This window comes from Scatophagus argus, chromosome 8 (assembly GCF_020382885.2).
Source record: "Scatophagus argus isolate fScaArg1 chromosome 8, fScaArg1.pri, whole genome shotgun sequence".
In the NCBI taxonomy this organism is placed as follows: Eukaryota; Metazoa; Chordata; class Actinopteri; family Scatophagidae; genus Scatophagus; species Scatophagus argus.
The window spans coordinates 23,217,784-23,236,541 of record NC_058500.1 but is presented as its reverse complement, the minus strand read 5'-3'; the positions used below and the strand labels follow the sequence as shown (position 1 = coordinate 23,236,541).

The 18,758-nt window shown below is 40.9% G+C and overlaps 1 protein-coding gene across 2 annotated transcripts; it reads right to left on the bottom strand.

Annotated features, from left to right (window-relative positions):
- Positions 1–523: 523 nt before the first annotated feature.
- Positions 524–17,081, bottom strand: stk35 (serine/threonine kinase 35). 2 transcript variants are annotated; one of them, XM_046397988.1, is made up of 3 exons: positions 16,009–17,081; positions 13,093–13,906; positions 524–2,925 (listed from the first exon to the last, which is right to left on the bottom strand). In XM_046397988.1, the coding sequence occupies exons 1-2, from the start codon at positions 16,562–16,564 to the stop codon at positions 13,164–13,166; spliced, it is 1,299 nt and encodes a 432-aa protein (XP_046253944.1). In that variant the 5' UTR covers positions 16,565–17,081; the 3' UTR covers positions 524–2,925; positions 13,093–13,163. The 2 variants fall into 2 exon arrangements, with proteins under 2 accessions (XP_046253944.1, XP_046253945.1); XM_046397989.1 differs by lacking the exon at positions 524–2,925 and adding an exon at positions 6,317–6,559.
- Between the last annotated feature and the right edge of the window lie 1,677 nt (positions 17,082–18,758).

Sequence of the window (18,758 nt, the reverse complement as noted above, 5' to 3'; positions counted from 1 at the left end):
TAAAAAGGTAAATTTATGAATAAAATGTGGATTTTGGGGGCGGCATGGTGGTGTGACAGCACTGTCACCTCATAGCAAGAGGGTTTCAGGTTCGAATCCCGGTCTGGGCCCTTCTATGTGGAGTTTGCATGTTCTCCCTGTGTCTGCGTGGGTTTTCTCCGGGTTCTCCGGCTTCCTCCCACAATACCAAAAACATGCACATTAGGTTAATTGGCTACTCTAAATTGCCCCCTAGGTGTGAGTGTGAGAGTGTGTGGTTGTCTGTCTTTGTGTGTTGGCCCTGTGATTGACTGGCGACCAGTCCAGGGTGAACCCCGCCTCTCGCTCGTAGTCAGCTGGGATAGGCTCCAGCTCCCCCGCGACCCTGACGGATAAGCGGTATAGAAAATGGATGGATGGATGGATGTGGATTTTGACTAAAAATGCTTTTATATTTATATTTTTAATAGTTTTTAAGTATGATTTTTTGGTGATTTTAACCCGAGCTACAGCCATGCATATACATATTCAGTCCAGACTATCATAGTTTTGATCATTTATTCCAAGAAAAATTGTCAAACATATTTACAGCAAAAAAACATGATGTTTTCTCGAACATCTAATGGCTCCTGTCAGCTTCATTATTATACATTTAAAACATTTTTGTACACACAGGAAATATGCACTAAAAGATAAAAATACAAGATATTACACACAACTGTTTGACAATGGTGTGGCTCTATAAGGTGTTTACAGTGAGGCAGTGAAACATTTTGCATAGTGTAAAATGTTTTCAAGTGGAATCACTACACATCTGAAGAGAGCTATCTGAAACTGTTCATACAAAAATACAGTGACAGCAGGGCAAGTGGACAACAAGTTTTAGTATTGATGATTTAGTTGCAAAGATCCCCAGTTGCAGCTAAGCAAAATAACACACAGAAATTCTGTTAAAGGTTGGATCAGGATTGAAGAGATTGATTCTGAGGTATAAATTTAACCCACTCAAGCAGTGCTGTTAATGAGACTGTCAAGGTAGATAAGATGTTGCTGAGAATGAGGTAGGATCACACTACAAAAAAAAAAAAAACCTCAATAGTTACTATTACTATTGAGTCACCGAGCTGTTCCTAAACGCTACACAGTGCTATGAAACCAAAAGGAGGTTTTGGTCATTCCTCTGGTCTGTGCTGAGGGAGTGAAGGCTAGCAGAGCTTTCTACATGTGGAGCATACAAATACCTTCATAATACAACTGCCCCTTTTCCTTTATTTCTGTCTTTAACTTTCTATTTATTTTCCTGGAAATCCTTGTTGCCCCATCTAACCAATAGATCAGTCATGTGGCTTGTGCCTTAACACAGTGCACATAAAGTGATCAGTTTTCACAAACTAGATACGATTTTTTCACAACACAGATAGTAGGCTACAACCAACCACTGCCTGAATGTGTTTTACACAGCATTGTGTGCCGCTGCAAAGACTCTAAAGCATTTCAGTAACGAGGGGAAGGAAGAAGGAAGGAAGGGACAGTTAAGAATGGTATCCCATGGCTGCTTTGGGGGATTATTTCCAGATGGCAAACCTTCAAATCTCCGGTCAGAGTCCCCAGATCAGATACTCAAGAAAAATGTAGTAGTACTGCTTAGGTGTCGGGATGTCCCTGTAGAATGACCCATTAAACACTATTCATATCACACCAATCAGAAAATGTAAAAAACAAATGGCTCAAAAGGCAGATTAGAGTTCTGAAATGCCACACTCAACCCCAATGCAAACAGAAATAAAATTGAAAGAAAAAGTCACTCAGTAAAAAGTAACCAAAACTCAACTAATGGTTACACTTGTTCTTTGATTATAAGTTTGTTTAGCAAATATGTTAATACTAAACTGCAGTGATGATAGATGCTATCTGGATTAAACAGTAACTAATGTCCATAAAAATGCCCCGCTGGACATTGTTCCATTACAAACGCAGTATTGATGTGTTGATGCAGTCCAGCTACTTCTGTGAATTCTACAGTAAACCTTCAAAACAAGTGAAAAACCTGTAATATTCACATTTGTTCTGCCTCTGCCTTCAGAGCATGTTCCTTGTAAACCTACTTTACATGGGCACGCTCATGACACTGAAACAAAAACTTTGATAACTATCTACATCTTAATTAAAGTTTTGTATATTTCAGCTCTAGCATCGTGATTGCACTAGAGTTTCTGGAAAGAGGAGGGCCACCACAGGATCACATTCTCACTTGACATTATAGCAGCCTGGGATATGGTCTAAGAAGTGTGACATCATTAAAAGGAAAAGATTCCATTGGTCAACCGTGCATGTGTGCAGACAGACAGAAACCTGCATGAGAAGAAAAGGTGGTTTCAACCTCATGAAGTTTCTGTCTTGACGCATGAGCTTTCACTGTAACCCACACAATCATTTTATTGAAAGATCCAATCGCACTTCTGTGAATCATCTTAAAGGCACAAGGTTGTCTGGGGTAGTGTGGGAAAGAGAAGCTGATGGTGTCGTGTGTGGTTCATTGTTATTCAGATACTATCATCAGTAAAATGATGAGTAGTCCACGCCCCATGTGTTGGACCTTAGAACACTGGTAGAGTCAGTATTGTAAGTTGTGCCACAGATCCACAAATGTTAAGGAACAGGAGGCCTACACTGGGGCTGTTGGGGAGCAAAAATCAACAAATATAAAACAACAAATGTCATAAACCTGGTCGTCACATCCAGTCAGATCTCCCTGGTGACAGTGATTGTAACTGGATGGTGCTGGAAATGCACTGTGGTCTGATTTGCATATAATATTCCTGTCCCAGAGTTTTGGAATCATCAGCCAGTCCATTTCTTCCCGCTCAAAATATGTTAGTGGATTCTTCACAGTTCAGTTTGTCAGAGTCCCTTTTTCCAGACTCCACGTCCATGTAGTAAACAAAGCTGCAAAGACAGAAAGCATAAACAGGTCAGAGTGGAGCGACAAGGAGACAGTTAGGTCTTATTTAGCTGTAGCTGAATGGAGTCCCAGCGTAAACAGAAACTGCCTCTGCACCTACCTGCAGCAAAATGACAACAACACCTGACACCTGAGTGTACTTCCTCCATATGTGTCCAGATTTATTTCGGCACTGTGTTCTAATAATAGCCACAGCTCAGTCTAGCAGTGCGTCGTTCCTCTTTTCATAAGTTGCATAACCTCACATCACATGGTAAGAACACAAGTGGGTCAGCTTAGCAGGAAGCACGCATGTTGGAGATGGTGAATAAGGGATGATGTGCTGAATGGAGACGTGGAAAGTGCTTATGCCACTGCTGAGGATGAGCCCTTTTAATCCCATACATATTTACAGTAAAATACAGTATACTGTTAACAATATGTCCTATTGGGAAAAAGGTGCCAGTATTCATCATCTCATAGTTTCTTATAGTTTCACCTGTTTCACCATTAGGCATCCTCAAATGCTAAAAGCAACACACTGTTGATGTGTTTTCTGTCCGGAGGTTTACTGAGGCCACTGGTCGCTCATTTAATCTCCTTTGTTCATCTTCAAGCAAGCCAAAGAACTCCCATCATTTCTGACCAAAACTAGCAGTCAGTGGTCTGACGGGGTAAATTTCTTCTTACTGTTTCCAAACTTCAGTGTTTCCCACACATAGACTTCAGCTGGGCATTCCACCCAGGTATATTAAACAGCTGCCAATGTGGCAAAATCACTTAATCACTTGATTAATCACTTAATTAGTGGACATCTCCCTCTCACACTACACATCCCATCTACTGATAATCACACACGCTCTGCAGAAAACACATTAAGAGAGACAATCTGACTGTGGTGTGACATCTCCTGTTTAATGTGGGCTCACTGTAATTACACGTACTGGTGCTGATGTCATTTGGTACCAGGTTGGTTTCGATTGTCTGGATAGACTATGTCATTAGCAACAAGCCTCTCCAACACACAGCTCACCTGTGAAAAAACTCACCATGGGAAAAAGCAAACAAACTACTTTAATCCCATCAATTATTTCAAAATTGAGAAAAAAAATGATCACAATTTAGATTGTAGATAGTGATTGTCGTTAAAAAGATGGTGATATTTTTAGCCAGATCATCCACTCCCAAAATTTACCATCACGCTAAAAACCTACCAAAATTTGTTCCTTTAAAAGCTCAGTATTGTTGAAAAGAACAGCTGATAAATTCAAGGTGCACTCAGGTGTTTACCTGACCTCACTAATTCTTTTCTCTTTCCATGTCCAGTTTTTGCAGGAGCAGCTGTGAACGTCCTCTTCCGTGAGGGAATGTCATACCCATTTGTGAACTTTCTGGACTCTCTGACCTGAGGCACACATTTAATGAGCATGCTTCCCATACCTGAGTATATACGCCACCATGGATAAGTTACACAACTCTCTGACAGCAGACTACACAAACTAAGCAGCACACCTCCATCAGCCAAGCTTTGATAAAGATGAGGCTCTGTTGGAGACCTCCTTTGGTTTATGGCTGTGTTTTCTATTGAAGTAAAAGCTGTTATTAAAGAAGAGAAAGCAAAGCCATCATGATCTGGAATCCCCCAACAACAACTAAAGGTTATGTAACTGAGCAAGCACATAAACAGTAAAATGAAGTATTTTGAAGGAGAATGCATGACAAACGTTAATCTTCTGAACCGCTGTGGCAACTTTATAGCAACTGTTTTAAGCAGAATAGAATTTCTTATAAAATGAAGCAGTTTTTTGTTTTGGCTGAGATGTTAACACAAGTTATTTATTTTCTGATTCCGCATCTATAACTATAAGTTTCATATTTACTTGGGTAGTTTGAGACCAGCTCCAGACTGCCACAGCAAACATGTTCAACAGATGAACGTTTAAGTCTTCCTGTCTTGTCAGTGTCTGCATATGACATGATGAACCACAGAACTGCGGGTGCCTGAGACACATTTTCATGGCACTCACATCCCAACACACAATCAATGTGGTCAGCATAACTTGGAAAAAGGACAGATTTGAAAAGTGAGAATATGTATTAACACTGTATTTTAGCAGCACCATAACTTCCCCAATATATCAAATATGGTGTGAAGATCTACACACTTTAGTATCAAAATCATGCATCAAAGTTGATTATTTCAATTGGCAGTAAATGATTGAACACTGTCCACATTTTAATTAGTGACAAAGGAGATAGTTCTTTCAAGAAAATTGCCTATAAATCTGCAGTTAAATGTCAGTTGCTATCTTGGAAATTGTAGGGAGATATAAAATAAAATTCTAACAAACATAGTTATGGATGTGCTAATGGAATACAAACAATTTGTTGGCTGATGCAGTAAGGTTGGTTACCAAACCCAATACATTTGAGGGTATGGACCAAATTATATCAGTACTGCCGAGGGCTGATTGAGGATAAATCGATCTGCACCAAATCCCAAGTACCCAAGAGTGCATATGGGACAGAGAGGGACTTCAAAGATAGATAGACAGACAGACAGACAGACAGAGAGAGAGACAGACTCTATCACCCCTGCAAGTACTTGCTACATTATTAGTACATCTGCAGCCAGCGCTGTGTTCCTTGTTGGTGGGACTTTTTTCACTATTTTGGATGACGTTTAATTTTTATCTGCGTTTTTATCTGCATTAGCCAACACTCAGCCACTGACTGAGTCCCAGCATGCCGTTCAGTATGGCGAAACAGTATGTGAGGATTTTTATAAATCGATAGTTCTTAAATTTAGTGGTAGGGACGATAACAGCACAACAGTCAGGTAATGGTGGCATCTCTTCTTCTTGTTTGGATAAGACAGGCTACTTCCTGCAGTGGCATACTGCTAGGCAATACTACATTTTATTAATGATCTTTCTGACATTTGTTTTGTTATTTATATATTTACATATAAATAAATACTATGCTGATAGTCCATTATTTTCTTCATGTCAGTCCAGGTTGAGTAAAGAGTGAACAGGTTCTCCCGGTGCTCCCAGGTCTTTGAACACCTTCATCCTTTGAAAGACTGAGACTGTTAAAACATACTTACATACTTACATACAACATACTTTTTTACAACTGAAATTACATTTTTGTTATTACAGGGGGGTTAAATACAGAAAAGGGTAGTGTTGGTTAATGGTATCAATGGTATCCTATTCAACAGAATCTGTCATCAGAAGACGTGGCTACACTAGACCACGAGATGATTAGCTTAACATCATAAAGTGGAGCCAGATTCAGTGAATCAGCTGGAAGTAGTGGCAGTGACTGTCAAGCTGCCATCAGACTGATGATATGAACAAACACTTTGTTTGAAGCAAACTCAATATTTGACCTGGGTTTTGTCTTTTTTTACTGTGCTGTTAAATTGCCGAGCAGCAGGGAGACAAAGTTACTAGAGAGCTGGTGATTCACCTGGGGAACATGGATTCAAGTTTCGAACTTTTGACACATTCTGCAACAAGATGCTGAATCTCTGTGAGTTCATTGGTGATGTTTTGCCGGCAGAAGGGAGAGTTATTTTCCTCTGCACAGCAGTCAAGAAGCACATTACTATCCAGACTTAGATCGCCACCACTGGGAAAAAGAGAACATTTTTCAGTCATATTTTGAAGACTTAAGCTTTTTTTTTTTGTCAATATAAAAGCATGGGACATATAATGTGACAACCAAGTGAGGTTATAAATGTATGATGTGCACAAGTGTGAACACACTCACCCGTTCAGACACATAACGTGTTGTAAAGTGAACTGTAAATTGAATGGAGTGTACATATATTTAAATGTTTTTTTTTTCATTCTTACAATCCAATCTGGTGCAGTCTGATCAGTCGCTGTTTTTGTTCTGTGGTCTGAATGTTGAACCCTGATGAAACTACCATCGCACAACATATAAACATTTGATCCTCCTTCTGGATCAGTTTTCAGATTATTGCTTTGTTACTCCTACATAAATTAGCAAAATGACTTAAACAAGGCAAAGGTCGAATCCCAGTAGATCCTGGACAAACTGAGGACTGCTGCCTCCTCAGCCACCCTGTCAGCCATTTGTAGTTGCATAACCCAAAAGCAGACCTCGTTAAAAACCGGCCAGGACCGGTATCTCTGGGGAAGTGGTGGGGGCTGGTTTCTTGTGAACCCAATACACTGTGGCAGCTCTCTATGATAACCAGTTGGGGAGGGAACGTTTGCATTTTACAAGCTTGGGGTGGTTTTGTGGCTGGGTGGCATGCAAAGCAACACATTCCACTTGGTTGGCATTCACAAAAACTGTTCATTATGTAAGTTTAGGTGTGCGCTTCCAAGTTCCTCACAATGCAAAACTCACTGAGAATCAGTTCCAACAAATCAGCAGACAATGTCCAATAGTCCAAAACCAAACGCAAAGTTTACTACAATAAAAAACAGAGAAAAGCTATAAACCCTCACAATGGAGACGCTGGAATCTATCATTATATCACGGTTTTTACTGAAAAACTGTAACGGACTTTCTGTCGATCCACTGAATTTGTCCAAATACTTTTACTTCTATAAAGACCTGAAAATAGAGAAATTCTGACAATGTGGTCTTGAAAAACGGACACGTACATATCTCCAGAGCTTCTGGAGAGTCTCAAAAACAATAGCTGAAAATGTGAACAACAACAAAAAATTTTAAGGCCAAGTCTGACATTGGTTAAGGTTCTGACTGTTTGTGTCCCATCTGCATCCCTCCGGAAATCCTGCCATCTTGAAGCTCTTATGGTCTCATTTCCCAAAAAATGTCCGTCCAAAAATCATAAAGCAATACCTGCAAAAGACCAACCTCTGCTTCCTGCAAGGGATACTGACCACACCTCTCATCTATTATTTACAAGTCAAAATCAACCCTGTCAGCTTTGTTAGAACCATTCAAAGGCCAAAAACTGCCAAAACAGCAGTGGCACCTCAGAAGTACCAAAAAAATCCACTAAGAGGGCATAACATTAGCACGCAGAGCACCTGCACTGAGCTGTGAAGCTGTGATAGACGGTACGCAGACTGTAAAAAGATTAACATGGCGTTAAGAGCTTACAACCCATTAGATCCGACACAGCCAGCATGAATGGGGACAGTGGAGTGGAAAAGATGTGGATCTGTGTTATTCCAGAGTACTGTGGGATGACAGGGTCTCCTGAATGGTGTAGGGCGTTGGCATCAAACAATGTAGATTTTTATGGACATATGACATAAAAATAAAAAGGAAAGGGTCTTCTGGGGTCATCATTAATCGAGCGTTACACACACACTTTCCCTCTTACTCTCCAACTTTTAACTCCAGAATAAACGCAGGGACACAAAGTGGTGTTTCACCAGGATCATTTGTATTTGTGTAGGAACTCGTTTTTGCAGTTCTTCCTCTGTACCCTGAGGGCTCCGAGGAAATATTTACAAGCTTCTCAGCCACTGAATGCTCACTTTTACAACCATGTTGCATAAGATGGGTGCGCTCATCACACCCACCCTCATAAAGATGGTCTCCCTCTGGCATTTCTCGGCCCTTCTGTAATACCCCCCACTGACTGAGCCAATACAGAACATACCGTACCCTGCCTTCAGACTGCTGTCCAAACAACTTCATTTCCTTTGGGGGACCAAAACCAGAATTCTCTCGGACCCTTTGGTCTTTGTTTAAATTGCACGTTGCGTTGGAGGATTAAGATAAGGTGGAAGACACATGCAAAGAGGAAAACGCCAACGCTTGAGGGTATCATTATGTTTATTACAGTATGGGGAGGTATTCACGCATACAGCGAAAGGACCACACCCATGTTCATGCTGTCAATAAAATCAAAAAGGATGCCCAGAGTAAAGACTGTGCACGTGGGCAGGGCTAAGGCTTACAGTGCTCTGGCCTGGTTTAAACAGAGGCGGCACATGGCTGGCAGGCAGAGAGAGGACAAAATGTTCCAGACACAAGCCTCCATAAGCCCTGAACCAGGAGCAGCACTCTCATTGTCCAGCAGAGGCGAAGAGGAACGGAGGGGGGAGGTGGACAGGGAGGATGGGTGAGACAGATGGGCGAAGGGTGTCACACAAAACACATGGTTATGATGTGATGCTGACGATACGCAATTTTACAGGGCTCTTCTATGCCTGATCCACGCCATGAATATTTCATACACTGTGGACGCGTCACACAGTGTTTCCGCATATGGAAATTCTAATCCACGTCAGTCAAAATTTTACATTTTAAAAATTTTGTGAGAAAAAAATGAAAGTGAGAAAACAGCCAAAAAATTTGGAATTCACATGAGGAAGCAAATTTAATGTAGATTCATGTGCCAAGATTTGTTTCTACATTTGGAATTTCTAATCCATACTGTAAAAAAAAAAAATCACATATGAATGTATGTAATTCAAATGTGAAAAAGTTAATTTCACATGTGGAAATTTTCATTCATGTGCGATTTTTTTTTTTCACAATAATGATGAAAACGTCCAGTTTACACGTGACTTCACCTTCTTTTCACATTTCTAGTTCACTTGTGAAACTAACCATTTGCACGTGGAAAATAAAATAATAAATGTTTCCGCAAACAGTTAAATTTTAAGAGCATGAGAACTTTTTTTAAGGCCTTACTAATAACAACAGTGGTGAATAATCTCTTTTCATGACAGGGTTAGGGTTAGGGTCACACAATCAGTGGAAGTAAACCTTGATTAGCTCAGAAAATTCCTCTAAACCTGATAAACTGGTCCATATTATTCAGCACTGGTCCATATGTCTGCCAATACCAACAAGCTGCAGTACAGAAAAGCAGGTGATCAGTGGCTCAGGTTCAGGTCCAACCTATGTCCCTCTGCTGCGTGCCGCTTCTTTCTCCCTCCCCCATTTCTCACTCTTTGACTGCCATATCAAATAAAACCAAAACAGACCCAAAAAAAAATTTAATGAGATATCGCAGAGACAGCTGAAACAATTTATTTGTTATTGACTGATTGTTGCAGACTAAATCTAACATGGAAATAGTCAAAGTAAAACATCTGCACACTGACTGACTTGACTGAACCAGATCCCACAGATTCCCAAAGAAACAAAATCAGCCCAATATGTTCCCCATCTGACTAGAGATCCTTTCTGTTTATCTGTATGCATGAAATGTCATCAGGGCGAGTGTCGTCACTGTGCTGTCGTCAGCAGTCCTGTCAGTTAACCAGCTCCTGACATAAATACCCCCACACTAATCCTGCTCTCCAACAGATGACAGGTTTTCCCACTGAACCAGTGCAAGGCTGTGGGTCTTGTTGCATAACTTGCTTTTTCTCTTGTGGCATGATGGGATAGCATAACTAACGTGCAATGGCGCGTTCTTCTGCGAGCGCATCACTGACCTTCCTGACCACTGGAAGCCGAGAGGCGTTACGTCACGGGGTGAGGGGGCAGGCTTTCTGGGCAAGGCCTTACAATAAGGAGTTAACAGAGAATGGTTGTAGGATTGGAGAGCTAATTGTCAAACAAATGCCGGGTTTAGTCCTGGTCAAAGGAGGATTCAAGTTCAAACAAACAGACGGACGGTTCGGGTCAGTGAACATCCACTCAGCGGCTGATTGATGTGCTACAAGAAGTTTCCGCTCTAAATAGCAAACTGAGACAATTAACATCTTACAGGGACACCTTTCCTACACAGTCACTACAAGCAGAAAAAAGTGGGGGCATTTTCTGTTGCGGGTGAAAGGCACATGAAAATGTACTGTATTTGGGTAGTATGAATGAAATCACATTACACATACACATAGCTAGCAGAACAAAGACTTGTTGAAAACTGGAAGCTTGTTTCAAGACTGATAGGATTTAAAGATGTTCTCCAGTTAGCAGTGTCACACAAAGGTCAATGTGGCTTTACCCTCTCTTAAAAAACTACGACTGTAGTAGAATTTTGTATTTTTTTACACAAAGGGTGATATAAATTAAAAAGGCAATCTGACTTTAAAAGCACTTCTGATGAACTCTTTGTTACTCAGGGAAGTTAACGGGGACCTGTAAGTGGCTATGTTTAAATAGACACCAATAATCCAATCATAATGTGATTAAGACAGACAATGTGGATACCATTCTGCAAATATGTCCATAGTCAAAGCATTAGCAACAAGTAATTAACAAACAGATAAGTAATTGTAAGTGCTATTTACAAGTGACAGTTTGTTGAGTTCAGAGAGGTATTCGGTATAAAGTTGAGGAATATTGCTGAATGTTTTATATGATTTAATTCCTGTTTTAATTATGTGAATGATAAATGGACAGGAAGTGAAATTTTATTGTGAAATGATAATATGCTAATAAACAAGTGACGGCAGAGCCACGTGGATGTTTTACCATTGGTGTTGCCAGCGTGCCAACTCAATGCTTAAGGCAGTCTGGTTATTGTTAGAAATAAGTTTAGAGTAAGATAAGAACATTGTAGACTAAATATAGCCACTACATTAATTTTATCATATTTTTAAGATTTTTTTGGAACAATGATGAACCTTTTCTGAGTTTTTTCTTACTTTTAGACTAGTCTAAGATTAAACTTCCCCCCTAAACCAAATTAAATTAGTCACAAATATCATGCAAACACAGATGTGTTACCACCATTCTTATTTCCTTAATTCTAGAAATGTACTGCACGTCAGGTTAATGCCAAAGACCTTTTTCACTTTTAATGCATCTGTGCCAATAACTCATGACTAATGTGTCAATAACTCATTGTTTTTTTGCTTGACTTGCTTTCTCTCTCACACACACACACACACTGAAGCCAGGCTGTTTGCCCTCAGGCTCAGGTTGTACCTTGCTTGGTTCACAGTCCCAATATAAAAGTGGGCCTCCCTTGTGCTCATATACAGTAGCTGTGCTCTCTCTCTCACACACACACACACACACACACACACACACACACACACCCCTCCCCCCTCCCCCCAGGTAACTCCTGTTACCTAACTTCACCTTCAAATACACTTTTGTATTTGTTAATTCACTTAAAGTGAGACTCATCTTCAGTGACAGCAATTGTTGACTCAGTCAGCTGTAACAGTGGCTCAGTTTTATGCCTTGACATCAGTACCATGCAAAGAATATTTTCATTTTTCTTAATCCTGTTTCCTTGACAGTGACGTGGGAAGCTTTGGCAGATATCAGGTAAGACTTAAGAACTATTTGGAGTGAAGGGACGAGGTCAACATGTCATCTGATGTCTTTTCAGCTACTCGTGGTCCCTATAGCCCAACAGATCAGATTTACTGACAGAGACGCAATTAATGAAATATTCTTCTTAACAGTTTTATAGTTTATTACTATTTGGATCTTATTTTGTACCAGTAACACGGTACTAACAAAGTTAACTGATGATATCTGGGAGTGTGGTGGCATCACATAACAAATTTCCAGGTTATCCATTTTGTCCAAAGATGAACACTAAACTTATGATCCAAACTTCATGTTCTAACATCCATTACTGTTTACAGACCCACTTCCTGCTTCATTTCAGCCGGGTCAGTTCTTCTTTTTGCCTCGTAGAAAGCACTGTTTGTGCTTCTCGGCTTGTCAGCCTTCATTGTAGGGATGTTGTTGTATTCAGACAACTCAGCAATTACCTTTGGGAACCACAACATTATCATGACTAAAAGGAATCATGACCCATACTATAAAATTGAGATGCAAATCCTGACAAATGTCTCGCGTGACCTGTATCAACCTGGCTGTTGGAACTAATGACAGTGGCTTCTCTCCTCGTTACAAAGCTAAGCAGTGACATTTCAAGGATATTTCTGAGAAACAAACTAAAAAGAAGTCAACCTTAACTACCAGTGGCTACTAAATGAAGGCACTCCAGTCGGTGACCAGGACAAGAAAGCCTAATGGTGTCAGCTGAAAGGAAGATTACCGGTTCTCAGCCCTGGGTTACCAACGGCCAGTGTTTACTTTCAGCCAGCGGTGGTGACTCCTGTTTTAAATCCCACTAATCGCTACAGCACCTCATGTCACTGACTGCTCCTCCTGTCTGGTTGAAACTTGCAGGTTCTTCACTTACACATGACTAAAGAAAAAAAATTCTAAAGGAAGGACAATAACAAGCAACACTACTAAGTTATCATGGAGGTAAAGCTTACCTGGGATAGAGGGAAAGGGTCCCTTCTTTGACTGGTTACGTTAAAAAAAAAGGAGAGGTTTTGGTAAAATGTCACGCAGCACACGTGACTTGGTCCATCCGCACCTCCAGCTGGAAGGCGTCTGGCCGGTCCTGAGGGTTGACTGCAAGCATGTCCTGGAGGAGTTTCTTCACACCCTCAGACATGGAGCTCCTGGCCCTCTGAGGGATGTGGAGAACCATCTTTGGATTCTCCAACAGAGCCTCCCCAACAGGTACAATCTCCGTGCCCTGTCGAATATAGGTGCCCAGCAGTTCACGCTTGGACTCTGCATCAATGAAAGTGATCCTCTCAATCATTGCCCAGATAATGATGCCCAGGGCAAAGATATCAGCCTTAGCTGTGTAGTGGCCTTCCCACACCTCAGGGGCCATGTAGAAATCTGAGCCACATGCTGATGACAACCAGAACTTGTTTATATTGACAATGTTGTTCTGGTTGCTGCCTCTCCCACCTGCTCCTGTTGCAGAGAGGTCTTCACTGTTCTTGGAGTTTAGGCCAGCACAAACTTTACTGAGGCCAAAGTCAGCCACTTTGACAACGGGTGAACCAGATTTCTGCGAGATGAGAATGTTGTCTGGCTTCAGATCACGATGGACAATGTTATTCTTGTGTAGGAAAGCAATAGCACTTGTCAACTGCCGCATAAAGCTCCTGTTGGTCTGGGGGTCAGGCCTTCGGGATAAGATGTACTGGTTAAGGTCCCCACCTTCACAAAACTCCATGACGAACCAGAGGTAGCACGGCTCCTCTGGGTAACTCAGGATGCGCTCCCCTGCAGATTAAAGACAGACAGATATGACCTGCTCAGTGAGATCACAGCAGTCAAACCCAGTTCAGTGCTACTTTCGGCACAGAATCTGAAATGCTAATTATTTTCTAACTCTGGGGCCTAATTGATATTTCTGTGTTTACAGTTTGTTTTAGAATGTCAATGCAACCAAAACAAGAATAACTAGTGCACACCAATCTGGAGAAACAGGTACTTCGTATGTTGTGGGACAACTTAAAGGCTTCAGGTTTTACTGTCACGTTTGAGGTTTCAAATCTCTAACCTCAGCAGACTTCACCATACATTCACAAACAGCAGGAAATGGTTCAGCCGAGGCGGTAAGCCACCAGGATCCTGACACACCTCGTGATCAACTTAGTTAGATAATGGCGTGAACTAGAACTGCTACAATAAGTTGATTAATTGATTAGTTTATGAAAAGAAAATTAACCAGCTATGTTGATAACTGATTAATCATTTCAGACATTTTTTTCAAACAAAAATGAGAAACATTTGTTGGTTCCAGCTTCTTAAATGTAAGGATTTGCTGGTTTTCTTGGTCGTTCATGACGGTAAGTGAGGAGTCTTTGGGTTTGGATTGTTGGTTGAACAAAATGAGCAACTTGAAAATATCACACACTGGGCTCTGAGAAATTAGGATGACTTTTTTTGGTATATTTGACAGTTTAAAAGAGTAAAGATATGCGACCAAGATACAGCATGTACACACAAAGTTAATACATATTACCATTATTATACAGATATTTGTTGTTGCTTATCAGTCAACATGCTGATAGCAAATACTGGATCTGGATCTGATTTATCTATCAGGCTTTAAGTCCACTACATGCTCAGACCAGCTCACTTTAGAAACTCGGTTAAGTGGGTCAAGCAAAAAGCTGAGAGGGCAAATAAATTAAAATCAGATTCTTGTGTTGTTATCCAAACCTTACAAACATTCTGTATTATCATTTGATGAGTGCAAAAGATGTCAGCTCGAGGTGAATATTTCATTTCAACAGCTGGACTATTAAAAGAAAAGCAGCAAAGACTGTACACTGTTTGGTTATCCCTCTGGATTTCGAACAGCATGGATCAGCATTTCAATGTCAAACCTCAACTTTCTGAAGATATGTTTAACAGCTACTGTCTATTTCTGCTAGGCCTGCTGTGCAATAACAAAGGAAGTGGTAAGTAGGTCAAACTGGATTGGTGACAATAATGACACAAAAAGAAGTGAATAAAAATGTATTTGTCCTAAGAGAAAGCGGCAGTGTGTCATTAGAATACGCCACATTACACTGTAAAATCATTGATTAGTGTCTGAAATTTCAGTCAACAAGCATTAGGTTAACATGCTGCCAAGAAGTACACTGTGTTCTCTTGTGAGCCGAGGCAGGCACAGTGTGCTCTCTGTGCCCGCTGTAGGTGATGTATAGCAACAACGTCACTGACAGACACAAGGCTGCAAAACAAACTGGACTTTTAATTCAGTGAATGAGCCTTCCATCAAACACACAGTTTAGAGTTCATGGTGCATATTTTCAGTCTCGTCTCGTCAGATGGTTTATTTTCAGTTTGAGTACAAATACAGCAACTACATAAGTCATCCAAGTAAATTATGTTTCGCTTTGTTTTTAAAAGTAACACAGATAACTAGAACCATCTGTAAAAGTTTGATTTTTTTTATTAATCTGCATGTGTGGTTCAGTAAACCAGCACCACAATTTTGATTGCACTTAAAGCCATCAGTTGCAAACCCATAGTGCCAGATTACCTAAAACGAAAACATTTTTATTTTTGTAGATTAACCGAGTGTGATTTTATTAAAAAACGTGAGATAAGAGAGCCTTTAAGAGACAGACTGCTTTAGTTTAAGTTTTAAGTTTAAACTGGCAAAATCACAGTCTTTCACTACTTTCTGACAGTGGTTTTATTGACAAGGTTTTGTTGTAGGGACTCTTACTGAAAGAATTTCTAGAGTTCCCTTTGATTCATTTCATGCATGTATTCCTTCATGATTAGCAGATACTGTATCAGCCTTGGTGATACTGCACTGCTAACGACTGAGGAGCACAGCAGCAGACAGTAAGTGGGCTGTATACCTTTAAGTGAGGTCTCCACCAGGCGCAGGTACTGTTTGGACCTCTTGTTTCCATGGCTCATCTTCTGGGCCAGGCCGTTCCTCTGCAGGACACACTCCTCCAGCTGGACCACATTCTGGTGTCGGTTCTCCAGGCTCGTCAGGGCCCAGAACTCGGCCAGAGCCAGCTCCACGTTTTCCGGAGCGTCGCATTGGAGCCTCTTTACCGCCACTCTGGCCCCTGTTTTTCGGGCTATAGCCTCATAGACAACCCCGTAGCTTCCCCGGCCGACCTCTCGAAGCAGGCTGTACCGTGGAGAGACCACCACGGCGGGCTCCACTGGTTCATTCCGGAAGAAGCTAATGGAGAAGCAGTCGTCGTCCTCGTCCTCCTCCATGGGTTCCGTATGATTGTTGTCCTCCACCGTGCGGGAGCGGAGGATTTTGCCTATCGTTACATCCCGCTTCATGTTCAGGGCGGCCACGCTCCGCCTGCAGCCCTGCACAGCGCCGCTTACCTTTCTCCTCTTCTTCCCGTCGCAAATATCCATAACTTCTTTTTTGTTGAAAGTAAGCATGAAGGGAGGACGTGTTTATCTTTCATTACTTTACCTCGAAACTAATAAAGTTTGACGTCGTGGCGTCTACCTGGTTGTTTCCCGGAGAGCTTAAACGCCAGATTGTCAACAGCTTTGAGCTTTTTACTGTTAAGAATGAGAGAGCTAGTGAGGTGCCACAGGCTGTCCAGCTGTAGTAAACAAAATGTTCCAGCTCCCAAGTACACGCACAGAACAGTGGGCGGGGTTTACGCTGCACCTCTGCCGCCTGTGATTGGCCGAGAGAGAAAACAGCTCGTGGAGATCCCGGTTTGGTGAAAGAGGTGGAGAATACAGCGAGCATGCTACGTTTGTTTTTATTTTGAAACAGGACTCCAGTCGTCATTGTGGTCCATACAGCAGGTTCTGACTTGAAATACTATATCGACTACTAATGCGGACGGGACCGGGGCGGCTTCCTCCATCCATGCTGCGCCGCTGTGTGGCAACATGGCTTAACACGAGAGAGGCGGGGGCCGAGGCACGTGTACACAGGCATGGACGCATGCAGCGTCATGTCAAGCAGAAAGACCACTGTCAGACACCGAACACAGAGAGTTTAGAAAAGGGTACTGACGTCATTGTGAGGCGGTAAAAAGTTTCTAAATTATTACAGTCCTATTTTTTTCACTTTTTTTTCACGATATATAATATTGCATTTTATTCACTGTAATTCTTTTCATATTGGTCAATATCAGTATTTATCCAAATATGTAATAAAGTTTTTTTCCACTTTGAAGAGTATCCTGCTTATGCTGAAGCCAGAGGAAACCAGTAATAGTTTATTAGTAGTTTATTAACATAAAAATAGAATAATGTTATCTTTTCAAACAAAGCAGTACAGACTAGCTTGCCTTGTAACTTATTACTATATTGAAACTATGGTTTGCATTTACGATGTGTGTTTCCTGTCTTGGTTGGATCCAGCCAATGGCATATTTTGCAAACTGTCTTAATCTGTGCTTTTTTAAAAAAAAAATCCACTTCCATATAACTTACAAAGTGTTACCTCTTTGCCAACAATTTCCTTAGTTTTGGAGGATAAAGCATGTACACTTTACGCATTTTAGCATGAAGTATGGCTGTGTAAAACAAACCTGGTGTGGATGAAGACGGGCAGCAAATTACTGTGGCTGAAGATGTCACATTTTTGCGTGTTTGTGTTCTGCATGTTAAACAGCTGTTTGATATATTAAATAGGCTGTCTTTCTTACATTGCACTTACAGATAATGATCATTGTGGTCACTAACTCCAGTGAAATATAAGGTATGTTTCATTATCTCCCCCGTGGACTCTGAAGTTAAGCCGCTATCTATTTATCATTGTTATGGACATGAATTTTAACACAATCCCGAGATTGTTCTATCACCCAGCCTTAGCTCTCAGTGTTTATAGCAAGGAGATATGGGTGTCCACTCAGGAAACAGTGCAAGACTAAATCACATAGGATCCTTTTATCGTCTCTGATGAGGACAAAGATTCGAGATTCAATAGTCTATTACCGTTTGAATTAAACATTGATTGGAATTTGTCTTGGTGTGTACTAGAGGTAGGACAAGACAGTGTGGTATAATTTCTAAGTAAGTTGTGATGAGCTAAAATTGTAGTATGCAATGCCATATAATAGCATGAAGTAGTCGTGTTATGTTCTGATTTTGATTGAAAGAAAAGCAAGATACAGCTACAACAGTATTGTAATCTTGCATAAAACAATTATTTTTAAAAAAAATATTACACGAAGAGGCCTAGAAATAATGGTGTCTGAGGCCAGCAGTAACTTAGGCTAAAACTGGAAACAGGCAAGGGGTAGAGAAATATTGGTGTAAACTGTTTAAGAAGTAATTAAAAAATAAATAAATAAATGGAAAATCCCTGAAACAGCCAAGGAATAGACAAGCAGGTGTATGACAAATCAGGAATGAGGCCCGTGGAAAGTTCCCAACAGGCCCAGGGCAAGAAGATGACTTAATGGTGTAAAAATAAAGATGATAAAGGGATGTTAAGTTGAATTCGTGAACTGAACTAATGATGAGGAGTTAAGGGCCTTCGCTGCTTCAGGATACGTGCTGTTACAGAGGCATGTAGTTCTTCTCTTAATATGTAACCTTTTATCTGACGGAAGTGGACAAAAAGTGCCTTGGCTGGAAGAGAAGGGTCTTTAATTATTTCCAGAAC